The 19,247-nt window shown below is 53.9% G+C and overlaps 3 protein-coding genes and 1 long non-coding RNA gene across 5 annotated transcripts in view; 3 read left to right on the top strand and 1 right to left on the bottom strand.

The window, feature by feature from the left end:
• Positions 1-696: 696 nt before the first annotated feature.
• On the top strand, positions 697-2,652 carry Spem2 (SPEM family member 2). Its single transcript, XM_059270999.1, has 3 exons — positions 697-909; positions 1,065-1,122; positions 1,263-2,652. Exons 1-3 carry the CDS (start codon positions 772-774, stop codon positions 2,585-2,587), a joined length of 1,521 nt encoding a protein of 506 aa, XP_059126982.1. The 5' UTR covers positions 697-771; the 3' UTR covers positions 2,588-2,652.
• A 786-nt stretch (positions 2,653-3,438) lies between these two features.
• Positions 3,439-8,123, top strand: Spem3 (SPEM family member 3). 2 transcript variants are annotated; one of them, XM_059270996.1, is made up of 3 exons: positions 3,439-3,659; positions 3,949-4,006; positions 4,118-8,123. In XM_059270996.1, exons 1-3 carry the CDS (start codon positions 3,522-3,524, stop codon positions 7,882-7,884), a joined length of 3,963 nt encoding a protein of 1,320 aa, XP_059126979.1. In that variant the 5' UTR covers positions 3,439-3,521; the 3' UTR covers positions 7,885-8,123. The 2 variants fall into 2 exon arrangements, with proteins under 2 accessions (XP_059126979.1, XP_059126980.1); XM_059270997.1 differs by lacking the exon at positions 3,949-4,006.
• LOC131917279 (uncharacterized) lies at positions 8,114-16,193 on the bottom strand. Its single transcript, XR_009380647.1, has 4 exons — positions 13,955-16,193; positions 13,782-13,864; positions 8,353-8,427; positions 8,114-8,241 (listed from the first exon to the last, which is right to left on the bottom strand). It is a non-coding gene; the product is annotated as an uncharacterized LOC131917279 (long non-coding RNA).
• Positions 16,194-17,733: 1,540 nt separating this feature from the next.
• The window catches only part of Fgf11 (fibroblast growth factor 11), a 4,088-nt gene continuing 2,574 nt past the window's right edge, over positions 17,734-19,247 (top strand). The window contains exons 1-2 of the mRNA XM_059270656.1: positions 17,734-18,044; positions 18,320-18,613. Of these exons, the coding sequence (XP_059126639.1) occupies positions 17,852-18,044; positions 18,320-18,613 (487 nt within the window). The 5' untranslated portion in view covers positions 17,734-17,851. The remainder of the gene's footprint in view (positions 18,045-18,319; positions 18,614-19,247) is intronic.

Genomic DNA, 19,247 nt, shown 5'->3' with positions numbered 1-19,247 from the left:
GATGTTGGAGTTGGCAGGGACAGCAATCTCAGGAAGGTGGACGTCTGTATGATGCTGAAGCAAATGAGCCAGCACTGGACACGGGAGATTAGGACAAAGAAATGGTCAGGATGGGGAAGAGCTGGCACTGCTATGTGTCATTGTCCCTTTCGATGTCGATCTCAAAGCAGGCACAAGATGTGACATATCAACAGCCTACACGTGTGGCTGTGTTTCAGAAGAGCAATGAAATCCTTTATGGATATTTTGACTCTGTGAAGATTATCTCATGACTATAGCTGCCATATTTTCTGATCAGGAACCAGATGTGGGGTTAAGAGTGGAGGGAGGGGGCCGGGCGGTGGTGGCGCACGCCTTTAATCCCAGCACTCGGGAGGCAGAGCCAGGTGGATCTTTGTTAGTTCGAGGCCAGCCTGGGCTACCAAGTGAGTTCCAGGAAAGGCGCAAAGCTACACAGAGAAACCCTGTCTCGAAAAACCAAAAAAAAAAAAAAAAAAAAAAAAAGAGTGGAGGGAGGGAAGACTGAAATCCAGTACCTCGGGGCCATGTTCTATCAAATGGAAGGCAAGGATAAAACTTGTCATGCCAGGGGTCACATTAGTGAGTGGAAGAGCTGCTACCTCTCCATTATGACTCCAACCTGCCTCATTATGACCTGGCTCCCTCCCCCAGATAGTAAGCATCTTTCGATACTAGCATGAATACAGTGTGGGTTGGGTTGGGCTGGGTGGGGGGGTGGCTTGGCCCAAGTGGCCTTAGGACCCCCCCACCATGGAAAACCAGCTATGGCCGGGCACCCTGGGATGCTGCAATCAATACCCAGACAGCCCCCAGGATGCTGAAGACATCTTATTCCTGCTGCTGGGTCTCATCATTCTTGTCAACATCGGCATCAACGTGACAACCGTGGTCAGTGGTTACTATGGCTCACCCATAGGGATGAAGATGGCTGAGTAGAGAAGGCAGCCTCAGGCTTGCTCCACTTGCAGAAACGGGTGGGATTGTTGGGACTGGAGATGGTATTAGGAAGCCGGTCTTCACTCCCGTCTCCCCACCACCCCCAGATGTGGCATGGGCTCCAGAACGCCTTAGACAAGATGACCTTTTGGATGAATCAGAACAGTAAGTATGCTAGACAATAGGCACACACACACACACACACACACACACACACACACACACACACACGGCTCCTAAAAAAAAAAAAAAAACAGGGCCAGGTGTTCTTAACCCTGAACTTTTTGGCTCCTGTTCTGCCGCAGATGAAGTCCAGGCTACCGAATATCCCCGGAGAGAGCTCCCAGCCAACGTCCAGGACATGCACATCCATTGTATCCTGGACCCTGTACAAGTGAAGATGGCGCAACCCACACACTGCTCCTCTTCCTCCTACCACTACCTCCGTCAGCGCTATAGCGGCAAGCATCCCCGCCGCAGGCGCTGCCGCAGCCGCCACCCACCGGGCAGCCACATCCGCTTCCCACCGGGCCGCTACAGCCACCAGCGGAGGCTTCGAAACAACAGGCCGCTCTCCCGGGGCTGCCTACCCTTCTGCAAGCAACCTCAAAGCCACAGGACGTCACAGCCCAGGCCGCTGCCGCTGCCCTTTTTCGACCTGGAAGACCGGGATTCCCTTCCGGAGGATGACCAGTCCTGCCCGCACTCCAAACACCCCTCCAGGGGCTGGGGCGGTGTTTACAAGCCCATAGGTCTGGCCTCCAATGTGGGACTGTGGGGCCGCCAGGGTGGAATCCTGGCCAGCCTCCCGTTGCCCTCTCTCTACCTGTCCCCGGAGCTGCGCCGCTTGCCCAAGCGGGTGGAGGCCAAGTCAGAGCTGAGGCTGCAGACTTTCGGCCCCCGTTACTCCCAGTCCCGGATCTGGGGTAACGTGGAAGCTGAGCAGTGGGCCTCATCCCCGGCACCTGCCCGCTGGCTGCTTCCTAACCCCTCCTGGGTCACTGGGGGCTACAGACCTTTCTCTTCAGGGGGGCACGGACCCCACGATGCCTGGGAGCAGCGGCGGCGTGGCGTGGAAGGCTCTGAGCCACCACCGGCCTTCGTGAGCAGGAACCCCAGGCCAGAGGCCCAGGGCTACCGGGAGCACAGCTCCTCCCAGGCCCACCGGCAGACCCTCCCTAGCTACACTCACAGCCAGCCCAACTACAGCCCGCTGCAGTCCACAGGACACATGGGTTACAGCTCCCGGGAGTCCCACGAGATCCGCAGGCGGACAGCCGACTGGACTGACGTTTTTCCCTCCCGGCACCCTCTGACCGCTTCTACCTCCCTCACGGCCTTGGGTGAGACTTCCTACCAAAGGGCCCCAGCGGCCAGCTCCGGCCTGATGATCCCTCCCTCCTCTCAGGCCTCGCCTGAAGTGCAGGCTTCTGATCCAACTCCACCTCCAACCACCTTTATTCCGCTCAGTCGGAATCCAGGTGGCAATGCCAGCTACCAGGTGTACGACAGCCTGGAGCTGAAGAGGCAGGTGCAGGAGAACAGAGGGCGGGCTAGCTCGTTGCCACCACCTTCGACCTCAGCCTCAAGGCCCTCTCTGCATAGAAGTCGGACAGGGAAACTTAACTGACCAGCACGTGAATGGGGGCAGTGGAGCGGGGCGTGGAGAAAGGAATAAAGAGTCGAGAAACCCTTGTTGGTGGTTTGGAAGTACCTCTCCTTTCATCAGCCTGGGATTCCTGATGTGAGAAACCAGCCGCTCCTTGGCATGCTGTTCCCGCCAGGAGCCCCCTCGCGATCGTGTCTGAAATGTCTTAAACGGTAAACGGAAAGCACAGGTCTTCAGAGCACCCACCTCGCTTCAGTTCTTCCATTTCCCAAAAGGGACGGACCCAGCTCTGCTGAGATCCGGACTTAGAGAAGGTGGCTCTTTGCCTGAGTGCTGGCTGCTTTTGCAGAGGACCTGGGTTCGGTTCCCAGCACCCACGTGATGACTCATAACCATTTGTAACTCCAGTTCCAGGGGACCTAATGTCCTCTTCTGACCTCCATGTATACCAGGAATACATGTGGCACACATATAAGCAGTCAAGACACTCATATACATAAAATAAATTTTGGGGAGAAAGGGAGAAAAAGAAACTGAGGTCAGACACCAGGTAGATAAAAGCTTAAGGCCAAGTGTAGGAAGAAGACCAAGGTCTACGTTTCAGCCAGGTCTCTGAGGTCAAGGGCTTCTCAGTCTTAGGCGTGATCGAGGGGTGAAATTCTGGGTTTTCAGCTGCAGAAGTGATGGTATGAGGCATGTTTGAGCTGAGTGAATCAGAACACTGTGGGGGAGTAGCTGATAAAAGGGAGAGATGCTGGCCAGCCCATAGGTATAGGTTACCCAGGCTTGGTTACCAGGGAACTTCATTCTGGGCTCTTCTCTTCCACCAGCTCATTGTGATCCCAATCACCTGCCCCATTATGACGACTCAGTCTTCCTCCCCTCCCCCACTAGGGGAGTCTGCCTCCCAGTATGTGGGGGCTACGGGGCCTAGGTAGTCCTGGGACCCCCTGTCATGGGTGAACAAGTCTACCATGGAGCCCAAGCATGCTCTGGCACCAACCTCAGGAAATGCCAGGATTTAGGAGATTCAATTCTTCTGATTCTGGGCAGCTTCATCTTGCTCAACGTGGGAATCAATGTGGTGACTCTGGTCAGGGCAGGGTCTAGGCAGCAGGGTGGAAGGGTCTCTGGGCTTTGTTTGTTTGGTTGTTTGTTTTGAGACAAAGTCTCACTATGTGGCCCTGTTTGAATCCCAAACTTAAGATCTTCCCGCCTAGGTCTCCTGAGTTCTGTAATTATAGGCATGTGCTACCATGCTTAGCCTGAGAGCTGGGTTGTTCAAGGGGCTGATGTGGGAGGGCCGCTGGGACATGGCCAGACCAACGTCAGCCTTCAGGGCTCACTCCACCTCTGGGCTCTCCTTCCTCTGCTTCCCTCAGCTCTGGAAGCATCTGAAGAACTCACTGCGGATTCTATTCCATCATTTTTTCCCCAAAGGTGAGTGGGCTCCTGCAGGGAGGGTCTCCTGGAGACGTGGCTTGTCCCCTTTGTCACTATTCCAATTCCCACCTGGACACCCTGTCCTTTCCCATCCTCCTCTCTCTGCAGACAAGCAACCTGCTGATCTAAACGGCCGATCCATGTGCATGCGGTGCACTGCAGACCCCAAGAACCTGTACTCAAGGATTTCTTCCCGATTTCCCCGCCGCCCCAGTTTCCTGCTTGGGCATGCCAATCACTTTGACTCTTGGGTACCAGACACAAATGACGAGAACATTTCTAGGTGCTGCTGGATGCCACCCCAATGCGGACATGGCAGCGCTCCCACAGAAGCTCCGTGGGAACTGTGGAAAGAGGGACCGATGGGAGCTGGGGAAGCCCCTCGGGCCACAGTCATGAAGACCCAGGATCCTTTATTTTCCAGGCCAGAGATTTCTCCCCAGATTCCAAAAATACACAAGCTGAACATGGTTCCACCTTCTTCACCCCAAGAGAACAAGACTAAGGCACCAGATGACAGTCCACCCCATACTCAAGCCCAGGCTCTAACCTATTCTTTGACCAATACCCACGAGCTCCCCTCTGCTCAGTCCCAGACTCAGACCTCAGAACCCACTCAACTCAGGGCACAGGGTCATGAGCACACCTCAAACTATACCCCGCCAACCCATGCACCTGATTTTGTCTCAGCTCCTATCCCAGCCCTCAGTGAGGCCCCAATACCAGCCAATGCTTCACCTCCAACCCCATCCCATAACCCAGCCTCCACCCCATCCTATCCCCCAGCCCAGGCCCCAACCCATATTCAAGCCCATATCTTGGATCAGGCTCAGCCCCACATCCCGCCCCGTATCACACTCCAGGTACCAGCCCCAACCCAAGCTCAGGGTTTAGCCCACAGCCCTGAGCAACCCTCAGCCCATACATTACCTCAATCCCCAACCCAGGCTCCTGCACATGCTTCCTTCCAGTCCCCAGGCCACGACCCAGTCCAAATCCTAGTACACACCTTGACCCACCCCCAAGCTAATGTCCCTGAGCAAACAACATCTCAAGCCTCAACACATGCCCCATCCCATTCCCTACTTCATTTGTATGACCGTATCCCAGTGCCTAGCCTGACCCCTGCCCCAGCCCCTGTCCCAGCCCGCTCCCCAGCCCCTGCCCTAGCACTGTCCATGACCGTGACAACTACTCAAGCCTCTGCTCAAGTCCCTGTCACCACCTCTAACCCTACCCTACCTCCTGTTCCTTCTGTGCTGGCTACCTTTGACCCCAGCTTCTCCACTGGCCATATGGTCTCTGATGCCCACAGAGTAAAGCAGAACGCCTTCCTTAAGCACGCCGCCACCGAGAACTCGCGGTGTTTCAGGAAGGACTTGAACATCCTCTCCAGGCCCCAAGAGGCGAAGGGCCTGGTAAATTCTGGTACTGCTGAAGAGACACAAAAGCGGCATGGTGGGGGCCGTGCCGGGCCTCCTGCCGGGCCTCCTGCCGGGCCTATACTTGGTTACCTCAAGTTGGGGAACGTGGACTGGAAGACCTCAGACAATGCCAAAGAGAAGCTCTCCCAGCCCAAGACCTTCCCTTACTCCAGCTTTCACCCTTGCTGTTCTGAGAGCAGAGACGAAGACTCCCAGGCTCCAGTCTACCCCAAGTTCCTGGTCTACACCCAGAATGTCACTCCCTCTAAACCTTGTTTGCATACTCCAAGTGCCGCTCAGAGCACACTGCCCACCACCCCACCTCCGTGCACGCTTGCTCTGCCACTGGTTTCTCCCAGAACATTTGTTGTTCCTCAGTCGAACCCTCAGAAGCCCTCCAACTTACCACAAACTCCCACCTTTCTCTCAACCTCCAAGTCTCCTCCGACTGTCTCTTCCCCTCATTTCTCTGTCCCTTCCCAGTTCTCCACCATTTCTCAAACCTTAATCCAACCCCCAAACCCTGGGAATCAAAACCTTAACCAAGGCTTTGGCCTTCAAAAGACCCCATCCCTTGCCAAGGAATCTAGAGTTCCCAGGAACCCAGGCCTTACCCAAGTTCCAGGCCTCCAGAAGAACCCAAGCCTTGTCCCAAATCCAGGCCTCCAGAGGAACCCAAGCCTTGTCCCAAATCCAGGACTCCAGAAGAACCCAGGCCTTACCCAAGATCCAGGACTCCAGAAGAACCCAGGCCTTACCCAAGATCCAGGACTCCAGAAGAACCCAGGCCTTACCCAAGATCCAGGACTCCAGAAGAGCCCAAGTCTTGCCCCAAATCCAGGACTCCAGAAAAACCCAGACCTTACCCCAAATCTAGGACTCCAGAAGAATCCAGGCCTTACCCAAGATCCAAGACTCCAGAAGAACCCAGGCCTTACCCAAAACCCAGGCCTTACCCTGAATCCATGCCTCCACAAGAACTCAGGTTTCTACAAGTCTCCAGGCTATACTCAAGATCCTTACCTCTGCACGAATCCAAACATTTCCCAAGACCCTTGCCTTCAAAAGAATCTAGGTACCACTCCAGATTCTGGCCTGAGGAGTTCAGTTGCTATCCAAGATGCTGGTGCCCTTAGGAACTTAGGTTTCATCCAACCTTCCAACCTCCACAAGAATATAATATTCAATCAAACATCTGGTCAGAGAACTTTGAGCTTTATGCAAGACTCTGTGGTCTACAGGAATGGTGCATTAACCCAAGACACTGTAATCAACAAAAATAAAGGTCTCTCCCCAGTAGGGGACCAAAAGTGGCCAGACTCCTCTAATTCTGGAGGTAACAATGGTTCAGGAAATGTACAACATCCAGGAATCTGTAGGAATGTAGGCCTTACTCAAGACTCTAGACCACAGAAGAACCCGTGCCATACCCAAGATGCTGAAATTAACAAAAACTCAGGACTTATCCAGGAGTCTAGTTCCCCCAAGAGCCCAGACCGTGTCCAAATCTCTTACCTTCATAAGAGCTCAGGTTTCACACAGGACTCAGGAGACTACAAGAATTTAGGCCTTCCTCAAAATCCTGGAATCTACAGAGTCCCAGATCTAAACCAAGACACCAACTCCCACAAGAATCCCTGCCTAATCAATGTCACCACAGCAGAAAGAAGATCGGACCTAAACCAAGATGTTGGCATTTACAGTTCAGAACATGGCCGAGACCCTAACCTTCAGGAGTGCCCAGCAATTAATCAAGATTCTAGCCATCATCAGAACCCGGCACTTGGCCAAGGCTCTGGATTCAAGACTCCAGGCATTACCCAGCAGGTTGGCCCCTATAAGGACTCAGGCCTTACCCCAGACTCTGGCCTCAACAAAAAAACAAGCTTTGCTCCAGGTACTGGTTCTGCCCAAGTCTTGGGCCCACTTCAGATACTAAAGCTGGCATCTTCCCCAGTGAAATCCCTTTTATGTAAAATGAATCCTCAGAAGGACAATACAGAGCAGCAGGTGTCCCGGACTTCTGTCCCAGTCAACCAAGGCCCCTGCCCTTCCAAGGCCCAAGTGCTCTCCCCTGACCTGAAAACTTTGTCAGAGGTACCTGTCCTAATTGAGCTGCAACCACCCTCCAGGCGGTTAGACAGCCAGGACTGGGTATACCACAATGTAGATACCGTCCCTTCAGCCTGCCAGAAGTATCGCCAGATGTCTATGCCTCCCAAAATCAACTGGAAGCCCCATTGCCCTGGACCAGGCACCCGGACAGGTCATGTGGTCTTTGATTCCCGCCAGAAACAGTTAGTAACTGGCAGGGAAAAGTGTGAGGCCCTGTCTCCCAGGCGCTCGCGTCAAGAAGCACTTAAAAACTCAGAGGAGACCCAGAAGGAATGGGGATATCAAAATGTGATGAGGACCTTGGACAAAGAAGGGGCAAATATGCATCAGGAATAAAGAGGCACGAGAAGCATTCTGTGGTTGTTTGAGGCTCTTCATCCCAGCCCTACCACTTATATTGACCATCCTCATCTTAAAGAGACATGGCATTAAAACGTCCCTATTCTTTCTCCACAGCTCCATAGTCAAGCCCATTCTCTTCCAGGCTCAAGAGCTGTGTTTTAGGGGAAAAAGATAGTAGCCACTATCCAAATGTGACTAATAGGATGTCAATTAAAATTGAAAATTCTCACCAAGCATTGTGTTTTACATCTCTAAAGCCAGCACTTGGTGGGTGGAGGGAGGAAGATCAGGAGTTCAAAGTCATCCTCAGCTACATAATGAGTTCAAGGTCAGCATAGTCTACTTGGGATCCTGTATCAAAAAGAAAAAAAAGAGGATTCTGAGGGGCCTGGAGAGATGGCTCATCTGTTAGGAGCACATATTGCTCTTCTAGAGGACTCAGGTTCAATTCCCAGCACTCACCTGGTGGATGAGTAGTAGTTTGTAACTCCAGGTCCAGGGACTGAATGCCATCTCATCTTCTGGTGTCTGTGAGCACTGCACACATGGTACACAGACATATATGCAGGCAATTACCCACACACATAAAAAAAATAAATTTAAGGTGGGCATAGCAGTGAACGCCTTTAATGCCAGCACTCAGGAGGCAGAGGCAGGTGGATCTCTGTGGGTTCAAGACCAGCCTGGGATAGGGCTGCATAGACCTGGTCTCAAAAAAGAAAAAAGAAAATCTGAGCTGGGTAGAGTAGTGCACACCTGTAAGATCAGAATGTAGAAGGCTGAGTGAGGTAAGGTGATTTCCATTCTGAGTCCGGACAGAGCTACATAGCAAAGGCCTGTCTCAAAAGACAGAACCAATTTAAATTCTGTTCTTCAGTTGCTACATTATTGAGTTCTGACAGCCACATGTAGCCAGACAGCAAAGACTCAAGACATTTCCGTCATAGAAAAAAAAAAAATTGAGACAGGCTTTTGCTATGTAGCCCAGGCTAGCTATTAACTCCTTCTATAGCCTATGCTGGCCTCGATTTTGCAAACCTGCAGCCTTAGCATCATGAGTTCTGAGATTGTAGGTGTGCACCATCATGAGTGCTGAGATTATAGGTGTGCACCATCATGAGTGTGCACCATCATGAGTGTGCACCATCATGAGTGCTGAGATTGTAGGTGTGCACCATCATGAGTGCTGAGATTGTAGGTGTGCACCATCATGAGTGTGCACCATCATGAGTGCTGAGATTGTAGGTGTGCACCATCATGAGTGTGCACCATCATGAGTGTGCACCATCATGAGTGCTGAGATTGTAGGTGTGCACCAACACTACGCCTGGCTTTTTTACAGGAGGAAGAGGAAGCTGATTCTCTCTGTCTCTGTCTCACACACACACTGTAGCTCAGGTTATCCTGATGCTCACTGTGTTATGTACTTGTCTTTTGACAAGGATACCTGGGAGACAGAGCTTCTTCACACTTTTCCCTGCCAGTCACTGTTTCTGGTGGGAATCAAAGACCACATGACCTGCCCAGGTGCCTGGTCCAGGGCAATAGGGCCTCTAGTTGATTTTGAGAGGCATAGACATCTGGTGAAACTTCTGGCCGGCTGAAGGGACTGTACCTATAGATACAGGCTGGCCTCATATTGGAGACAAACTTCTCCTGCCTCAGCTTCCTGAGCATTAGGATTACAGGTATGAGCCACCACACCTGAGGATCATTCTTTTCTTTAAAGACTGGGCATGGTGATGTATGCTTATAACCTCAGAATGTAGGAGGTAGAGGCATGAGAATTAGGAATTCAAGGTCAACCACTACTACATAGTAAATTTTAGGAAAACTTGACCTACATGAGACCCTGTCTTAATAAAAAGAAAGGAAAGGGGTCCGATGAGATGGCTCAGAGGGCAAAGGTGCTTGCTGCCAAGCCTGATGTGAGTTTGTTCCCTGAGTAGAAAAAGATAATTACTCCAAGGTGTCCTCTGAGCTCCACGTGCAAGCTGTGCATCGATGTGCACATGCACAAACACACAAAATAAGAATGTAATTAGAAAAAAAGGGAAGCAGGGCGGAGGTGGTGCACAGCTTTAATCCCAGCACTCAGGAGGCAGAGGCAGGTGGATCTCTGTGAGTTCAAGGCCAGCCTGGGCTATAGAGTAAGTTCTAGGACAGCCAGAGCTACACAGAGAAACCCTGTCTCGAAAAAAAGAAGAAGATGAAGAAGAGAGAGAGGGAGGTTGGCCAGATTGCTGAGTGGGTAGAGCAGTCAAGCCTAATGACTTGAGTTTGATCCTTGGCATATACATGGTGGAAGGAGAGAACCAGTTTCTACAGCTGTCTTTTGACCTACACACACACACACACACACACACACACACACACACACACACGCACACGCACACGCACACACACATACACATGAGAGAGAGAAATAAGTTTTAAAAAGAAAAAAGAGTTCTATTTTATTAGAAATTAATGCTTTAGAGTTCTCTCTAAAGAACACTCTTTTTTATCCATTCCCAATGTTTTCATTTATTTATTATGTACTTTTTTTCTTTCTTTTTGGTTTTTCGAGACAGGGTTTCTCTGTGTAGTTTTGGTGCCTGTCCTGGATCTTGCTCTGTAGCCCAGGCTGGCCTCGAACTCACAGAGATCTGCCTGGCTCTGCCTCCCAAGTGCTGGGATTAAAGGCGTGCGCCATCACCAGCGCATCTTGTTGATTTTTCGAGTGGTTCAGAAAGATATACACAGATTCCCTATGCCTGGTAACCCAAACTGTGAGCCCAGCCTTCAGGGACTGGAGAGAGGGCTCAGTAGAGAAGATTGCTAGCTGCCCTTGCAGAGGACCCAGGTTCAGTTCCCAGCGTCCACACAGTGGCTCACAATCATCTGTAATTCCAGTTCCAGGGGATCCAGTGCACTCTTCTGATTTCTGAAGGTACCAAGCAAGCACAAGCTACACATATCTACATGTAGGTAAAAACACTCATACATGGAGCTTGAGAGCAGTTAAGAGAACTCAGGCTCAATCCCTAGTACTCACATAGTGGCTCAAAACTATCTGTAACTCCAGTCCCATGGGATCTGAGGCCATCTTCTGCCTCCAAATGCTCTAGGCACACAAACGGCACACAGACACACACGCAGGCAAAACACCCATACACAAAAGTAAACAAACAAAAAACAAAACAACAACAACAACAAACAAACAGTCCTGTCTCCTCCTGATCTGGCCTCTTAGGTCATAGATATATATGCCCCGACTTCCTTCAGTTTCCGCATGAGGCTGAAGGGGAAGGGTACCCCCTTGGGAGTGACTTGAAATCCTTTCAGTCTGGGCTTCCCAGGTGCTCTGGTTCCAGGAATTTCTTTACAGACTCCCCCACCCCAGTTTTGGGGTAGTGTCTTAATTTAGGCTAGGTTCACCTGGAACTCAGTCTGCATCTCAGGTGTGTGGTGGTATTGTGTTCCCCAAAATATTGTGAACCCTAATAAACTTATCTGGGGTCAGGGACAGAACAGCCACAATATTAAACATAGAAGTTAGGCAGTGGTAGCACACGCCTTTAATCCTAGCATTCCAGAGGCAGAAATCCATGTGTTCAAGGATACAGCTAAGCATGGTGACTCACGCCTTTAATCCCAGAAAGCAAGCCTTTAATCCCAGGGAGTGGTGGTATAAAGCAGAAAGATATATAAAGTGTGAGGACCAGAAACTAAAGGCATTTGCCTGATTAAGCATTTGGCTGGTTAAGCTTTCAGGCTTTGGAGCAACACAGTTCAGCTGAGATTCATTCTGGATGAGGACTCAGAGGCTTCCAGTCTGAGGAAACAGGACCAGCTGAGGAATTGGCAAGATGAGATAGCTGTGGCTTGTTCTGTCTCTCGGATCTACCAGCATTTCACCCCAATACTTGGCTCCGGGTTTGATTTTTATTAATAAGAACTTTTAAGATTCCTGTTACACAAGTGAGTCTCTAGTTCATGGCAGTCCTCCTGCCTCAGCTGCCCAAGTGCTGAGATTATAAACCTGAGTCACAACACTTGTCACAGTCCTCTGGCTTTTCAAGACGTCCCAGATTAACGATCAGGGGCGGATGGCGTGTAAGAAGCCCCGGCCTGGTCAAGGGTCTGGTCTACGAGCGTGTTTACTGGTTTACTATCTGAGCCACTGTCACGCTCTCAGCCCCAGCCTGTGTTTTTGCTATCTTCTGATCCTTATTCTGGTCTCTGGTAGCATAGGTTACTGGAAGTAATATCCTGCCCTAGTTTTTTTGGCCTGACCTGACGTTGCTGGGAGTTTCCTCTGGACTTCAATTTCAGTTCTAATGGCCTCTGTGTCCACGGAACTTCAAATCCCCATGTGTTTTCCCTGCCATGATTCTGCATGTCTGATGTGAGCATCACTGGTTACAATCCCCCTCCACGATTCAGATGCCCTCTTCTGCGTCACATTGTATATTCCTGCCTTAGTATTACGGCCACTGACTCCAGGAAGATGCCTGGCCACCAATCCAGAGAGCCTTTTCTCAACCTGTCTCACTAACTCCGACCCTGGACATGTCAGATGCATTATTATTACTTTTTTTTTTTTAAAGACAAGTTCTCACCATGTAGCCCTGGCTGTCTTGGCACTCTCTATGCAGACCAAGCTGGCCTTGAACTCACAGAGATCTGCCTGCTTCTGCATCTCAAGTATTGGGATTAAAGGTGTGCGTCACCACGCTCAGCTTTTTCCTTTTTAAAAAGAGTCTAAATTGCCCAGACTGGCCTTCAGTCTTCGGTCCTCCCAGCTCCACCTCCCAAGCCTGGCACAGCTCTTCTAAAGCATAGTCTTTAAAATGACCAGGGGTCTTTAATCTCAGCACTCAGGAGGCACAGGCAGGTGGATCTCTGGGAGTTCGAGGCCAGCCTGATATACATAGTTTCAGGCCAGCCACAGCTATAAAATGAGGCCCTGCCTCAAGTAAATAAACAAACTAAAATAAAATAAAGTCAGAATTTCCTTAAAAGAGCTTCATCTAAGAGACCATGGAGCCTCACAAATGGAATGAAGTGTGTGTTCTTCATTATTGTTTACTATTCAGAGCCAACCAATTATCCCTCTTCTCCAATTCCAAGGAGTGTTTATGTAGGATTGATTAGACAGAACAATATATTGTCACAAAACAACTTCCAGCTGGGTGTAGTGGCATGAGCCTGTAAATCCAGCACCAAGGAAGCTGAAATAGGAAGCTTGCTGTGAGTTCAGGGTCAGCCGGAGCTACATAGTGATTCCAGGCCAGCTTGGGCTACATAAGACTCTTTTGTTTTTCGACACAGAGTTTCTCTGTGTAGCCCTGGCTGTCCTGGAACTCTGTAGACCAGGCTGGCCTCGAACTCACAGAGATCCATCTGCATCTGCCTCTGCCTCCTGAGTCCTGGGATTACAGGTGTGTGCCACCACCGCCGACTTAAGACTTTTTATAAAGTTAAAAAAAAAAAAAAAGTCAAGCCTGGTACTGCACGCCTTTGATCCCAGAACTCAGGAGGCAGAGGCAGGCTGAGTTCTGTGAGTTGCAGTCAGTCTGATCTACATAGCAAGTTCCAAGTCGTCCAGAGCCACACAGTGAAAACACAATCTCAAAACAAAACAAAACAAAAGTGAAGGGGGCGGGAGGTGGGAAAGAAAAAGAAATACAGCGTCCAATAGGCACTACTTTTAGCACAATGGCAAGGGTGTGCAGGGACCGCTCCAACGCACCAGTATTGCGGGGAAACAAACTACAACTCCCAGGGTAGCAACATCTCAGCAGGGTGAAAGGCGGGACTGAACTCTCATAGGAGGCGGGACCAGTCCAGAACCACCCAGACAGCTTCCAGAAAAGGGCGTGGACTTGTGACCATCAGGAAGTTACCTGTAGAATCTTTGACGGTGTTTTCTGTTCACAACCTTTTATGCTACCCCTTAATCGGAAAGCCGTGGACCTATGAGCCTCTTCTGAAAAAGAGGTAAAGGGAGTGGGACAAAGGGTGGTGGCAAAGATTGGCTACTGTGTTCCCCAGGAGGGTTCCAATAGCCATTCTTTACCTGCTGAGTCAGGTGAAGCGATTCACCGGGCCGCAACCTGCATCTAGGAAAAGGAACGAAGAAAGCAGTCATCTGTTCATTTTGAAGACTAAACGCAGAACGCATCATCTGCAAGACCCACTTTGTGGACTGTCTGCGGCCCTTGCTCCACCTCGGAAGGAAGGGAAAACTGGAGAACTTTGGGGAGCCAAGCAAAGGCCTGCCAGGGCTAACTCGGATCTGTTTGCGCTAGCCCCAAACGATAGAGATCCATGGCTTCCACCGTATGGGGCGGTGCCCCCTGGTGGGGCCCGCCACCCCCAGCCCCAGCCCGGCCGCTCACAGACGTCGACTTCTGCTCTGGCGCCCAGCTGCAGGAGCTGACTCAGTTGATTCAGGAGCTGGGTGTCCAGGAGAGCTGGAGCGAAGGGCCCAAGCCTGGAGCTGATCTTCTCCGAGCCAAGGATTTCGTTTTCTCTTTGCTCGGTAAGTAATTCTCAACTGTGGGAAGTTGCAAACCCCAGCCTCACCATTCCCCACCCCGGCTCTGGACCACGATACCTTCACAGTCCCTTTTCTTCCTTTAGGTCTAGTTCACCGCCAGGACCCTCGTTTCCCACCCCAGGCAGAACTCTTGCTGCTTCGCGGTGGGATTCGCGAAGGCTCCCTAGATTTAGGGCATGCCCCCTTAGGTCCCTACGCCCGGGGACCTCATTATGATGCCGGCTTTACGCTCCTTGTGCCTGTGTTTTCTCTGGATGGCACTGGGCCGGAGCTGCTACTGGATCTGGAATCCTGTTATGCGTGGCTCCGCCTTCCAGAGCTGATGTGTGGGATTTCCGTCCGGGAGACCTGGCAGGATTGCCTAGGACCCCCTGTCGCAGAAGAATGTGATTTGACTCACCAAACCCATAGCAAAGAGAATCCCACGGACCAGGAAAGCTCCGTAGACCAGGCACGTGATTATGTCCCTGAGCCTGAGCCGCACACATCTGTGGAAAAATCATCTAGTGACCTTTCAGGGTCCCAATCGCCTTACAATGACATCACCCATCTTGAAACTCCTGAACCATTGAAAACACTGAGTAGTGACGCCTTGGAAGACGACGAAAAGCCATCCCCAAAGCCGTCGGAGGCTGCGAAGGCATGGCCCACATTATGCCCTACCCAAGTGGCTGCCTGGTTCTTCCTTAAGCTGGCTGAGGTCGCTGAGTCCCTGATCCCGGTCCCAGGCGCCCCGCGGCTAGTTCACGCAGCTCGCCACGCGGGTGTCACCACGGTCCTCCTGGCCACTCCAGAGCCCCCACGCCACCTCCTGCTCTTCGACCTGATCCCGGTGGTGACCGTGACAGGCTGGCCCGACAGGGCTCGGAGCCACTCGTGGGCGGGTCCACTGGTCTCTGAGTCGGCTTCTTTCTACCTAGTGCCGGGCAGCCACCCGGGGCAGCAGGGCACCCCTGGATGGCAGCTGTGCTTCGCCCGCCAGGAGCTGGCGCTCAAAGCGCGCATCCCAGCGCCGCTGCTTCAAGCCCACGCGGCGGCCCAGGCGCTGCTGCGCCCGCTGGTGGCGGGGACCCGGGCCGCCGCGCCCTACCTCCTGCGGACCTTGCTCTACTGGGCGTGCGAGCGGCTCCCTGCGCTCTACCTGGCGCGGCCGGAAAACGCCGGCGCTTGTTGCCTTGGGCTACTGGATGAGCTGAGCCGAGTGCTCGAGGCCGGGACGCTGCCTCATTATTTTGTGAGCGGCCGAAAGCTCTGTATGGGAGACGGCTCCGCTGCCCTGCGCGGGGCATTGGTCCAGCTCCGCGGGGACCCCGCACAGGCCTTGCGCGACGCGGTGGAGGAAGCCAAGGTTGCCCGCAAAGGGGGCGGTTTAGCGGGCGTAGGGGGCGGAACCCATTAAAGATTCTACTCTTAGGGAATGCGAAGTGTTTCCTTGGGCGATGGGGTTGTGGGGGGGGACTGCTCCTGCTCCGCATACAGACTGTGCGTCTTGGGTCCACAGCCTCTGTTCTAAAAGGTCTCCCCCGGGGTTTTGCCCTGCCCGAGGCCCATGTTCTTCAAATCTGGCTGGCACCCTTCCTATCCCGGTGCTGCTTCCCGAGACACCTCCCCCGGATTCTTCCAGAGTCAACCGCGAACTGGAGGAATGGCAAAATGCGGGAACCGGCGTTTGGAAACCTGGTTCTGATCAATGTGGCTTACACCAAAGCAGAGAGATAGTAAGGCCGGAGTACAGCCCAGACTGGATGGCACAGACACCCCCGTTTCTCCACCCCCACCCGACCCCCACTTTCCTCAACCACTTCTGTCCTCACTTCCATGCCAGGTCGTAGGGTCCCTCTCCATTTTCTCACCGTCAGCCATCCCACTTAGCCCCCCGCCCCCCAGCCCCGGCGCTTCGGGCTTCCTCGTCTCGTTTCCCCTGCACCCCGAGACTGGCAGGCCTTGCCTCGACTCCGCCTGCCTCTGAACCGGTCCCCACTCACAGCTCCCGAGGAACCCCAGGGTTCCGCCCGCCCGGCTTCGCCTCCCTCTTCCCCAGCGTCTCCGCCCCCTGCCCCGCCCCCGGGCCGGCTCGCAGAGGAGGGGGAGCTTCTGTCGCCGCCGCCGCCACCACCGCTTCCCACAGCCGCTGCCGCCGCCGCCGCCGCCGCCGCCGCTCTGCCTGGTCCACCCTCCAGGCCCAGTGCTCTGACTTTGCCGAACCGGGGCGCTCTGCAGAGACATCTTCACTCCTTCCTGGGGGTCCGGGACACCTAGGCCGGCGTTGGGGGGAACCTCTGCTTGCGGGTGACAGGGAGGGAGGAGCCTGGAGCCGGAGCCCGCGACACCCGTCGCCCGGATCAACAGGACAGGACAGGTTGAGGGGCGTCGGGGAAAGGAAGGGGTGCTCTGGCAGTCCCAGGAGGACGAGGAAGCCCTGTCGCAGGAAGCTGTGATGCGCTGGGACTTACTGAGGCCTGTTCACGTTTGAGGAGTGCTCACTCACAACGTGGGCACTCCTCTCTGGGGGGCCTGGTTAGACTGGAGGGTGTGGGATCTAAGCAGTGCCGGCTGCTCCTCGGGGGGAATCTAAGGGGCAGCCAGAAGACAAACAGAAACGACTGATGCTCCTGTTTCGGGGTGACCCAGGGTCCTCCAGACAACCACCTGGTGTATGCACTAGGAAGGGCTGATTTGGAGGTGACTTCAAAAGGAGTGGAGGGTAACAAAGTGAGGAGATGGCCTCAGCAGCTGGAACCCTGGGGTACTAGAACCCCAGGTCCTGGGACCCTGTGAGAAAAAGCATTATCCAGCCAGAGGAACTGGGAACCCCTTCTCACTGGACCTAGACAGCCTGGATATTGAGACATATTTGGGGGGATTTTTTGGGGAAAAAAAAGTGGGAGAGCCACTCCATTTAGAGTATAGCAAAGGGAAAAACATCAGGACTGGGTTCCTCTCTGACATTGACAGCAGCCCAGGGTGAACTGATGTCCCCAAAGCTAAAGACCCACACCCTTCAGAACACAAGAGAAGGCTGGGCAGGAGCGGCCCCAAAATAAGGTGGAAAGAAGTGTGAGGAGATTAAGAACACATCCTGGAAATTTTGGAGGGTCTTGACTTTGGGACAGGGGAAGTGGGGCCAGAGGCCAGAGAGGAGGGAAGGGGAGAGCTTTCATTAGGGGACAAAATTCATGGGTGAGGTCAGCTGAAGAGGGCACAGGCTGTTGGAGCCGCTGGAGGCAGGGCAGGGCCCAAGGGTGGGAGCTGGTGCTTGTGGGGGGAGGCAAGGGGGTCTGGGGCTTGTCCTTAGGTCCTGTGGGTGGGGCGGTGGGGTGGGTCCAGAGCATGCCCTGGTGAGAAGGCTCCTCTAGGGGAGCCCAGGGCGCTCCGGGAGCCTGCTGGTTTCGGGGTGTCTCCTCCCGGGGCGCTATGGCGGCGTTGGCCAGTAGCCTGATCCGACAGAAGCGGGAGGTCCGCGAGCCCGGGAGCAGCCGGCCGGTGTCGGCGCAGCGGCGCGTGTGTCCCCGCGGCACCAAGTCCCTTTGCCAGAAGCAGCTCCTCATCCTGCTGTCCAAGGTGCGACTGTGCGGGGGGCGGCCCACGCGACAAGACCGCGGCCCAGGTGAGTGTGGCTAGGGCGGGGTCTCCGAGCCCCAAGTCCTTCTGCCTGAGACCAGGGACCCTGGAGAATGCAGCCGATCGGGGGTAGGGGGGGGTGTCCCAAAAGTAGAAGAGATGGGCCCGAGCGACAAAAAAAATCTGCGGGACTATCCTTCAGTTTCCTTCCCCTTTGCCGGTAACGCCGAGTCTCCTTGCTTTCGAGGGCAAGGGGACGGTTTGAGCGGCCAGGTCTAACGGCCCAAGCTTCTCGGCTCCTGTCTGCCCCCTTCAACACAGGACTCCCCACCCCCACTGTTCGCCTACGTGCGGGTTCTCGCGATTCTTTCCATCCGGAGCGGAGGGACCTGGGGGGTTCTGGACGCTTGGGTCACCCCGAGGGTTTCTGCAGCCCTGGCTGCCCCGCCCCCGCTCCGGTTCTCCCGCCCCTCCACGCCTGGGCTCTGCTCTTCCTGGTCCAGCTCGCCTGGCCCGGAGCCAATCTCTCCAGCTCTCCCCCGGGTGTCCTTGCAGCTACCTCGTTAGCCAGCCCCCTCCGTACGCCCTCCTTCTGTGACCTGCGCTCCGAGAAGGGTGCCGAGCACCCCCTTCCCATTACTCCTGTGCGCCTCGGAAACCCGATCCTCCGGGCTCGGGGGACCCTGGGCTAGCAGGACCTCACACACAGTTCAGGCTGAAGACCTGCACGCAGACTTGGGGCGGGGGTCGTACCACTTACGAGGGGGAACAGGGAGACCGGCAGAGAGCAAGCCGCGGGGAAGGACAGGTGTAAGAGCTGGTCTGTGGTTCCCGTCCAGGTACGACAGTTAGGGAGTCCCTCTGGCCTCTCTCCAGGCCGCTGCCGGTTCCCCTAGGGGTGGCCCCTTGCGGCCTCCCCCCCCCCACCAGCGGTAGGTGTGGTACAGTCCGCAGCCCACCCTCTGAGTGGGACCCAGCCCCCACGTGATGCAGCTTGCCTCTCCATCTCTGTCCCCTCTGCCTTTTCCTTGAGTGGTATGAATGTCCCCCATCCCAGGCCAGTTACCTGGCTGAAGGGTAGAGACTCAGCCTCAGGGAGAACTGGACCCTCATGAGCCAGCCGACTGACTGACAGAGACAGACGGACAGATGGGTCAGTGTCAGACAGGCCGGCGCTGAGCCAGAGCAAGGCCCGCGCCAAGCAAGCGGCAGCTGCAGCAGCAGGTGCTGAGTCAGCGCCAGTCAAGCC

The sequence above is a fragment of the Peromyscus eremicus genome, chromosome 8a (genome assembly GCF_949786415.1).
Source record: "Peromyscus eremicus chromosome 8a, PerEre_H2_v1, whole genome shotgun sequence".
Classification (NCBI taxonomy): domain Eukaryota; kingdom Metazoa; phylum Chordata; class Mammalia; order Rodentia; family Cricetidae; genus Peromyscus; species Peromyscus eremicus.
This window is presented reverse-complemented; position numbering and strand designations above follow the sequence as displayed.

What these genes read in the sequence shown, in the direction of transcription:
- Spem2 (XM_059270999.1), top strand. Translation starts at nt 772, where the DNA reads ATGGAAAACCAGCTATGGCCGGGCACCCTGGGATGCTGCAATCAATAC. An exon ending in GCATCAACGTGACAACCGTG is followed by an intron (nt 910 to 1,064) that starts GTCAGTGGTTAC and finishes CACCACCCCCAG; the next exon opens with ATGTGGCATGGGCTCCAGAA. An exon ending in CTTTTGGATGAATCAGAACA is followed by an intron (nt 1,123 to 1,262) that starts GTAAGTATGCTA and finishes GTTCTGCCGCAG; the next exon opens with ATGAAGTCCAGGCTACCGAA.
- Spem3 (XM_059270996.1), top strand. Translation starts at nt 3,522, where the DNA reads ATGGGTGAACAAGTCTACCATGGAGCCCAAGCATGCTCTGGCACCAAC. An exon ending in GAATCAATGTGGTGACTCTG is followed by an intron (nt 3,660 to 3,948) that starts GTCAGGGCAGGG and finishes TGCTTCCCTCAG; the next exon opens with CTCTGGAAGCATCTGAAGAA. An exon ending in CCATCATTTTTTCCCCAAAG is followed by an intron (nt 4,007 to 4,117) that starts GTGAGTGGGCTC and finishes CTCTCTCTGCAG; the next exon opens with ACAAGCAACCTGCTGATCTA.